Raw genomic sequence first — 10,460 nt, 5'->3', positions numbered from 1 at the left:
AATAGAAGCGCGTGCCACCATGGCCAGCTAATTTTTTTTTTTTTTTTTGTATTTTTAGTAGAGACGGGGTTTCACCATGTTGGCCATGTTGGTCTTGAACTCCTGAGTTCGTAATTCACCCACCTTGGCCTCTTAAAGTTCTGGGATTACAGGCGTGAGCCACCACGCCCAGGTATTTTTTTTTTTTTTTAAGAAACGGAGTTTCGCTCTGTCACCCAGCCTGGAGTGCAGTAGCATGATCTCGGCTCACCAAAACCTCTGCCTCCCAGGTTTACGCGATTCTTCTGCCTCAGCCCCCCAAGTAACTGGGATTACAGGTGTGTGCCACCACACTTGGCTAATTTTTTATGTTTTTTGGTAGAGACAGGGTTTCACCATGTTGGCCAGACTGGTTTCGAACTCCTGACCTCAAGTGATCCCCCTGCCTCGGCCTCCCAAAGTGCTGGGATTACAGGCGTGAGCCACTGCGCCCAGCCTCAGATGTGACATATTTGAGTTTTGAAAGCTGTTAAGTCTTAGCATTTCACATTGAAGATGGTGATGCACCAGAAAAGTAGACACCATGGCTGAGCGAACATCAATGATGAGGGGGACGTGGGTTAAAAAACAGAGAAAGGGCTGGGCGCGGTATCTCACGCCTGTAATCCTAGCACTTTGGGAGGCCCAAGTGGGCAGATCATGAGATCAGGAGATGGAGACCATCCTGGCTAACACGGTGAAACCCCATCTCTACTAAAAAATACACAAAAAATTATCCAGGCGTGATGGCGGGCACCTGTAGTCCCAGCTACTCGGAAGGCTGAGACAGAATGGCGTGAACCCAGCAGGCAGAGCTTGCAGTGAGCCGAGTTCGCGCCACTGCACTCCAGCCTGGGCGACAGAGCGAAACTCCATCTCCCCGCCAAAAAAAAAAAAAAGAGAAAGAAGAAAGAAAGAGGTTTATTTCAAAAAAAAAAAAGAAAAAAAAAAATTGTGGGCCGGGCATGGTGGCTCACACCTGTAATCCCAGCACTTTGGGAGGCTGAGGCAGGCAGATCACAAGGTCAAGAGATCAAGACCATCATGGCCAACGTGGTAAAACCCTATCTCTACTAAAAATACAAAAATTAGCTGGGCATGGTAGTGCACGCCTGTAGTCCCAGCTACTCGGGAGGCTGAGACAGGAGAATCTCTTGAACCTGGGAGGTGGAGGTTGCAGTGAGCCAAGATCGCACCACTACACCCCAGCCTGGTGACAGAGCGAGACTCTATTTCAAAAAAAAAAAAAAAAAAGAACAAAAAAAAGCAAAAAAGAAGAAAAGGGAGCAGGAGAGGGAGGAAAAAAGATGAAACAGAAATAGGAGAATGACTGTCTGAATGTTGGGAAGAGAGGACCAAGTGCACATAAATGGATGTTAAGTTGAGCTATCGGTGATCCTAAATCAAAGCAGCGAATCTTTGCCACTGTCCGCTTTCCTCCCAGGTGAAAGCAAAGTTTCCAGTTCTGCCATTCTCAAGCATAACCACCTTCCACAAGCAAGAAATTCAATACTCTGAGCTAGGTAATCCCAGCAATACTCTCTCCTGTAATCCCAGCACTTTGGGAGGCCGAGGTGAGAGGATCACTTGAGCCCAGGAGTTCCAGCCTAGCCTACGCAACATAGTGAGACCCTGTGTCCACAAAAAAATAGAAAAACATTAGCTGGGTGTGGTGACATGCACCTGTAGTCCCAGCTGTTCAGGAGGCTGAGGTGGGAAGATGGCTTAAGCCTGGAAGGTTGAGGCTGCACTGAGCTGTGATCAGGACACTGCAAACCAGCCTGGGTGACAAAGACACTGTCTCAAAACAAAACAAAACAAAAAACCTCTGATAGTTTTCATTACACATACGAAAGGTGGATTTATTTATTTTTATTATTGTTGTTGTTTATTTATTTATTTTTGAGAGGAGGTCTCACTATGTTTCCCAGGCTGGACTTGAACTTCTGGAGTCAAGCAATCCTTCTGCCTCTGTCTCACAAGCAGCTCGGACTACAGGCATATGCCACCATGCCTGGCTTTTTAAAAAAATTTTTTGTAGAGATGGGGTTTCACTAGGTTGTCCAGGCTGGTCTTGAATTCCTGGCCTCAAGTGATCCTCTTGCCTTGGCTTCCCAAAGTGCTGGGATCACAAGCATGAGCAACTGCCTGGCCAAAAGGTGAATTTAATTTCTTGTTTCCTCGCTGGTTTGAACTGGCTGGCATTCACGCTCCTTACCCTCTTTAATAAACTGATGGTTATCTCAACTGGTACAATCTTTCCTTCTTTAATGTACTTTTCAATAAGTTCACCATACTGTGAATCTGGGTTCTTCCTTTCATCACGAAGCAGCTCTCCTGCAGAAAGGTGTGTGTAGCCATATTTCTGAAAGAAGCACACATAGGAAAAATATCAGAATTCATTCAACCCAGTGGTAGGACTATACTTTTTTTCCTTTGTGTTAATTTCAATATTCTAATTTTTCTACAATAAAGAAGTTTTGCTCGTATATTAAATAATAAAGAAAAATTTAAGGTATTTCCCATAATCCAGTTTGCTTAATGGGTATCTTTATTCTTCATAGCTATAATGTTCATATAAATATATCCTGGCTGGGCACAGTGGCTCACGCCTGTAATCCCAACATTTTGGGAGGCTGAGGTGGGTGGATCATGAGGTCAGGAGCTCGAAACCAGCCTGAACAACATAGTGAAACCCTGTCTCTCTAAAAACACAAAAATTAGCCAGGCATGGTGGTGCATGCCTGTAATCCCAGCTACTCAGGAGGCTGAGGCAGGAGAATCGCTTGAACCCGGGAGGCGGAGGTTGCAGTGAGCTGAGATCGCGCCACTGCACTCCAGCCTGGGTGACGGCGAGACTCCATCTCAAATAAAATTAAAAAATAAAAAAAAATTTAAAAATTAGCTGGGTATGGTGATTCATGCCTGTAGTCCTAGCTACTTGTAAGGCTGATGCAAAAGGACTGTTTGAGTCTGGGAGTTTAAGGTTGCAGTGAGCCGTAATTGTACCACTGCCCTCCAGCCTGGGTGACAGAGCGAGACACTGTCTCAAAAAATGAAAAAAGAGGCCGGGCGCGGTGGCTCACGCTTGTAATCCCAGCACTTTGGGAGGCCGAGGCGGGCGGATCACGAGGTCGGGAGATCGAGACCACGGTGAAACCCCGTCTCTACTAAAAATACAAAAAATTAGCCGGGCGTGGTGGCGGGCGCCTGTAGTCCCCAGCTACTCGGAGAGGCTGAGGCAGGAGAATGGCATGAACCCGGGAGGCGGAGCTTGCAGTGAGCCGAGATTGCGCCACTGCACTCCAGCCTGGGCGATAGAGCGAGACTCCGTCTCAAAAAAAAAAAAAAAATGAAAAAAGAAAAAAAGAAAAGCTTCTTCCACATAAACTTACAAGTTCCTTTTTATTAAATCAAAAGAACCATACAATTGATTTTAAAAATGCTTTTACTCTCAAATATTAAAGACACCAAGATAACTATATTTATCGCTCAGTTACAACAACCATATCATCCCAAATTCTTAAGACTCCCTCAATGGAGTTTTCATTTTATCCAAGTATACAATAAATATGTGATAAATTAAATGTTATCTTTAGCTTCGATGTTAAGATTTGAGGCAGCCCACACTCCCAACCCCCTTTTTAAAGAGTATTTCAATGGCACATTTTACAAAAGCAACTCTTTCAATTACCCAGGTTATGGTGAGTTTTCTGTTTTCGGATTACAGAAGCCATATATATTCTTTACTCCTTTTCTCACTCCCGAAATTGCTGGTTAAATTTGTTCTTGCTTACTAAATAGTAAGGTAACAGTAAGGTAGTCAGCAAATGAAAAGAAAACTCTGAATAGTTTATTTGCTGACTATAATTGAGTATAAAGTTTGATGAGAATAAACAAAATCCTAATATCATCCATGTCTCTCTGTCATATAGGACCTTCCATTAGAAGAAATGATCAGCCTGGACAAGGTAGATCACGCTTGTAATCCTAGCACTTTGGGAGGCTGACGCAGAAGGATGGCTTGAGCCCAGGAGTTCAAGACCAGCCTAAGCAACATAGACCTCATCTCTATTAAACTTTTTTTTTAAAGAAAGGAAAAAAGGCTGGCCGCGGTGGCTCACGCCTATAATCCCAGCACTTCGGGAGGCCAAGGCGGGTGGATCACCTGAGGTCAGGAGTTTGAGACCAGCCTGGCCAACATGGCGAAACCTCGTCTCTACTAAAAATACAAAAAATTAGCCAGGTGTGGTTGTGGGTGCCTGTAATCCCAGCTACTCAGGAGGCTGAGGCAGGAGAATCACTTGAACCCAGGCAGCAGAAGTTGTAGTGAGCCAAGATCATGCCACTGCACTCCAGCCTGGGCAACAGAGCGAGACTCCATCTAAAAAAAAAAAAAAAGGCAGACCAGGTGTGGTGGCTCATGCCTATAATCCCAGCACTTTGGGAGATGAAGGCATGCGGATCACTTGAAGCCAGGAGTTTGAGACCAGCCTGGCCAACATGGTGAAATCCCATCTCTACTAAAAATACAAAAATTAGCCTGGCGTGGTAGCAAACATCTCTAATCCCAGCTAGTTAGCAGGCTGAGGCACAAGAATTGCTTGAACCTGGGAGGTGGAGGCTGCCGTGAGCCATGATTGCACCACTGCACTTCAGCCTGGGTGACAGAGCAAGACCCTGTCTCAAATAAATAAATAAATAGAAGGCATTCTGTATTACTAGATAGAAAAATTCATACTGTAATTATTCAGTTTTCCACAAATTAATCTATAAACTTATGGCAACTTCAAGCAAACTTTGATTCAGATTTGTCTTTTTGGTTTGTTTTAAATGAAACTTGGTAAGTTGATTCTCAAACTTATCAGAAAGAGTAAATGTGAGTGAATGGCCAAAACTGAAATAATATTAACAACTACAAATGAGGACTTGTCCCACCAGGTGACATAAGATTTTATAAAACTACAGCAAGTAAAACAGGGTGGTACTGGTATAAAAATAGACAAATAGAACAATGAAACTCAAGAGAGTCCAGAAATAGACCCAAGTATAAATGAGAATTCAACAAGTAATATTTATTTCCATTTAGTAAATGATACTTGTGCAACTGGCTATCCATCTGGGAAAAAATAAAATTAGATCTCTGCATTACACTACAACAAAACTAAACCCCAGGTGAATTAAAGTTCTAAAACACAAAACAAGTAAAACCCTATGACAGTACTAGAGGAAAATAAACTGAGATAGGAAAAGACATCTTGCTTGGCACTAAACAAGAACCAAAACAGCTAGGATTTATGTTTGACCACATTAATAATAAAAACTTTTGAACAAAGAAAGGCATCATAAGTATAATCAGATAATAAGTAACAGCCTGGAGGAAAATATTTTCACTATACAAAGGTGATGGGATACTATATATTGCATATAAAGAGATTCTGGCCGGGCGTGGTGGCTCACACCTGTAATCTCAGCACTTTGGGGGGCTGAGGTGGGCCAATCACCCGAGGTCATAAGTTCAAGACCAGCCTGGCCAACATAGTGAAACTCTGTCTCTACTAAAAATACAAAAATTAGCCAGGTATGGTGGCACACACCTGTAGTCCCAGCTACTTGCGGGGCTGAGGCATGAGAATCATCTGAACTCGGGAAGCAGAGATTGCAGTGAGCCAAGATTGCACCACTGCACTCCAGCCTGGGCAACAGAGCGAGACTCTGTCACCCCCACAAAAAAAGGCTGGGCATGATGGCTCACACCTGTAATCCCAGCACTTTGGGAAGCTGAAGCAGGTGGATTACGAGGTCAGGAGTTTGAGACCAGCCTGGCCAATATGCTAAAACCCCGTCTCTACTAAAAATACAAAAATTAGCTGGGCATGGTGGCGCACACCTGTAGTCCCAGCTGCTTGGGAGGCTGAGGCAGAAGTGAGCAGATATTGCACCACTGACTCCAGCCTGGGTGACAGAGTGAGACTCTGTCTCAAAAAAAAAAAAAAAAAAAAAAAAAAAGGCTGGGCATGGTGGCTCATGCTTGTAATCCCAGCACTTTGGGAGGCCAAGGCAGGAGGATCACCTGAGGTCAGGAGTTCAAGACCAGCCTGGCCAACATAGCAAAACCCCATCTCCACAAAAATACAAAAATTAGCTGGGCATGACGGTGTGTGCCTGTAATCCCAGCTACTTGGGAGGCTGAGGTAGGAGAATTGCTTGAACCCAGCAGGCGGAGGTTGCAGTGAGCCAAGATCATGCCATTGGCACTCCAGCCTGAGCGACAAAGATTCCATCTCGAAAAAAAAAAGACAATGTGATTCCATTTTCCACTGGATTAAAAGTAAAAATTTTATAAAACTAATGTTTATAAAATTAATATAAAATAAAATGTTATATTCAGCAATGGTAAGAATACAGAGAAACCAGTATCTTCATACTTCATAGAAGTATAAATCAGTTCAGTCTTTTAGAGGGCAAATTATTTAAGTTTATTCAATCAAAGTTTAAGTTTGCTCAAACTTTGACTCAGTAATTCCATTTCTAGGAGTTATGGTACTGTTGCATATGTGCACAAAGACACATGTACATGAATGTTTACTGCAGTGTCATTTGTAAACAAATGTCTATGTCCACAAAACAAATCTAAACTTCCACCAATATAGGAATGGCTAAATAAACTATTGTGTATATTATGAAGTAGAACTGTCTGTATATTCCGATATGGAATGCTCTCCAAGATATACTGTTAAGCAAAAAAAAAAAAGCAAGTCACAAAACAATAAGCAATGTGTATGTGCATTATATCTGAGTATAAATACATCCAAAAAGGACCAGAAAGGCACGCACGCAAAAACCTGACAAGTGATTACATAAGGAGGGTAGGATGAGATTAAAGAGAACTTGCATTTTTTACTTTGTGTACTTTCAAAATTGTTTGAATTTTTTTACAATATACGCATATACATATAAACTTTAGAAATTTTAGTTTTAAAAAAGTATGCACTCACCATACATCTTTATTTATTTATTGAGGCAGCGTCTTGCTCTGCTGCCCGGGCTGGAATACAGTGGCACAATCACAGTTCACTGCAGCCTTTACCTCCTGGGCTCAAGTGATCCTCCCGCCTCAGCCTCCAGAGTAGCTGGGACTACAGTCATGCCATCATGCCAGACTAATTTTTTCACTTTTTTATTTTTTGTAGAGATGGGGTTCACTATGTTGTCTAAGCTGGTCTCAAACTCTGGGCTCAAGCAATCCTTCCATGTTAGCCTTCCAAAGTGCTGGGCTTACAAGACTGAGCCACCATGCCCAACCTATAAATCTTTAAAAGGTAAATATCAGGCCAGGCACAGTGGCTCACGCCTGTAATCCCAGCACTTTGGGAGGCCAAGGCAGGAGGATCACTCGAGGTCAGGAATTCGAGACCAGCCTGGACCAGATGGTGAAATGCCGTCTCTACTAAAAATACAAAAATTAGCCAGGCATGGGGGCAGGTGCCTGTAATCCCAGCTACTCGGGAGGCTGAGGCAGGAGAATTGCTTGAACCTGGGAGGCCAAAGTTGAAGTGAGCCAAGATCACGCCACTGCACTCCAGCCTGGGTGATAGTGAGACCCCACCTCAAAACAAAAGGTAAATATCACAAGGAAAGATTGATGATTTAAATGTTTTATTAACATCAAATCCTAAGAGCACAGGAAAATAAAATTCAGTCGTCTCACATTAAGTAAGGATAAGAATCCCAATATAAAAACCACCATATGATATTAAGAAAAAAGGGAAATAGTACCTGCACAATCAAAAACTTATCTAAAATTTAAAACTAAATCATGATAGAGAATAGCAGCTCTGGAGACATATTGGTGAATCGCTCTAAATACAAAAATCAATTCAAGTGTTTAGATAAAAATTTTTCTGGAAAGCGATCCACTCCTTAAACAAAGGAGAAACAAAAGTATAATATAGTAACACAGAAACACACTGCATGGGCATGAAGTCAAGAGTTACAGAAGGAGACAGAAAACAGTCCAGTTTTATAGCCTAGAAACAGATGGAAATTTAGAGACATATTCAGTTGAGAGGATCCATAAGGTACAGCAGCAAAAGTTTAAAAGGAAACATATTTCAATGAAGCTCTACTCCAGACCTTAGAGTTCAAAATTATAAGCAAGATATTCTGGAAATGCCACTTCTATGGTATAGACAATATAAGCATACTACTCTTAGTCTCCAAAATAACCCACTGGAACACTTTCATAACTTTATTGTGCCAAGTAACCTCTCTTAATTGACTTTTTAGAAAAAAATCAATCACTGCTTAGATAACAAAGAATCACCTTCATTATTACTCCAATAACTGTGCTAATAGAAGTGTGAGAGAAATCATTATTTGGCTTGAAAAGTAGTAATTTTTTTTTAATTTTGGTATAAAATTTACCTTCATAAGTACATTTTGCTCAATCTAAAATTAAAGTCAGTTTAGTGATAATACATTTTTAAACAATATCGAAATCAAACCACAGCCCAGCATAGGATTTAATGATGACCATAAATAACTGTACCCATTTCTATAATGCAGAGCAGACTACATGGGCCTCTTGGTTCTTGATTAGAGCCTAACTTCATCAAGGAAAATGACCTAAGAAGGGGTAATCTTATGGAAAATTTTTCCGTATTTTTTTCCCTATCACGACTACACAATAGAAAAAGCACTGAAAACCATTTACAAAATAGGTGACTTTTTGCTTAATGGGCATCCCACTAATCTGATTTAATTAACTTGAACTCAATTATACCCTGGAACTGGTCAAAGAAGTAATGAGAATCTTTGACCCCCCATCCCTCCCCACCTTCCTTTCCATTTACCACTACCCCCTCTCTTTTCCACTCCCAACTTGTGGCACTATATAGATACCAGTTACATCTTTATTTTTGTAGTTCTGGACTAGCTTATCAGCCTTTTTAATCTTTGCACCATAGGCAATAGAAAGCATACTGTATGTTCTATTGTACAAGATGTAAGAGCTCCTCAAAATTTAAAACATTTTACTTTAAAGGACACTACCAAGAAAATAAAAAGACAGCCCACAGGATGGGAGAAAATGTTTATAAACCATGTATCTGGATAAGGGACTTATCTTCAAAATATATAAACTCTTACAGCTCGATAAGAAGATATATAACCCAATTAAAATACATCTTTTTATTTTTATTTATTTACTTTTTTGAGATGAAATCTCACTCTGTTGCCCAGGCTGGAGTGCAGTGGCGCAATCTCAGCTCACTGCAACCTCCGCCTCCCGAGTTCAAGCAATTCTCCTGCCTCAGCCTCCCATGTAGCTGGGATTACAGACATGTAACACCATGCCCAGCTAATTTTTTGTATTTTTAGTAGAGACAGGGTTTCACTACGTTGGTCAGGCTGGTCATCAACTCCTGACCTCAAATGATCCGCTTGCCTTGGCCTCCCAAAGTGCCGGGATTACGGGTGTAAGCCACCACACCCAGCCCAAGACAATTTTTTAAATGCACGATTCTGAGAAAAAACAAAAAAACAAAAACCTTCACACCTACTAGAATGGCTATAATTTTAAAAACAACAACAAAAACAAAAAAATAAGCATTGGTGAAGATGTGGAGAAACTGGAACCTTTGTACGCTACTGGTGGATATGTAAAATGGTGCAGCTCCTGTGGAAAATAGTTTAGTGGTTCCTTAACAAGTTAAACACAAAATTACCATGTGACTCATCAATTCCATTTCTATGTATATACCCCAAAGAACTGAAAACAGACTCAAACAGATACTTGTACACCAATCACTGCAGTATTATTCACAGTAACCAAAGGTGGAGACAACCTAAGTGTCCATCAACATATGAATGGCTAAGCACAATGTGCTGCATACATATAATGGAACATTATTCAGCCATAAAAAGGAAGTTCTGATACATGCTAACATGGAGGAAGCTTAAAAACATTACGGGTGGGGCGCAGTGGCTCACACATGTAATCCCAGCACTTTGGGAGGTCAAGGCAGGTGGATCACGAGGTCAGGAGATCAAGACCACCCTGGCTAACACAGTGAAACCCCATCTCTACTAAAAATACAAAAATTTAGCCGGGCGTGGTGGCATGTGCCTGTAGTACCAGCTACTTGGGAGGCTGAGGCAGAATCACTTGAATCTGGGAGGCGGAGGTTGCAGTGTGCTGAGATCGTGCCACTGAACTCCAGCCTGGGCAACAAAGCGAGACTCCGTCACAAACAAACAAACAAACAAAAATTATGTTAAGTAAAATAAGCCAGACACAAAATGACAAATATCATATAATTCTACTTAGATGAGGTACCTGAAATAGGCAAACTCATAGAGACAGTAGATTAGAATTTACCAGGAGGTAGGGAAGGGTGGGGGATCTGTATTTTCCAATTTTTTTTTTCTTTTTTTTTTTT

General features: G+C 41.5%; 1 protein-coding gene across 1 annotated transcript in view; it reads right to left on the bottom strand.

Moving 5' to 3' along the window:
* CMPK1 (cytidine/uridine monophosphate kinase 1) overlaps positions 1–10,460 on the bottom strand; it is a 31,834-nt gene that overhangs the window by 9,538 nt on the left and 11,836 nt on the right. The window contains exon 2 of the mRNA XM_032160777.2: positions 2,237–2,383. Coding sequence (XP_032016668.1) covers positions 2,237–2,383 — 147 coding nt within the window. The remainder of the gene's footprint in view (positions 1–2,236; positions 2,384–10,460) is intronic.

The sequence above is a fragment of the Hylobates moloch genome, unplaced genomic scaffold (assembly GCF_009828535.3).
Source record: "Hylobates moloch isolate HMO894 unplaced genomic scaffold, HMol_V3 SCAFFOLD_8, whole genome shotgun sequence".
Classification (NCBI taxonomy): domain Eukaryota; kingdom Metazoa; phylum Chordata; class Mammalia; order Primates; family Hylobatidae; genus Hylobates; species Hylobates moloch.
Note: the sequence above shows the minus strand (reverse complement) of the source record. Positions and strands in the feature narration are given on the sequence as shown.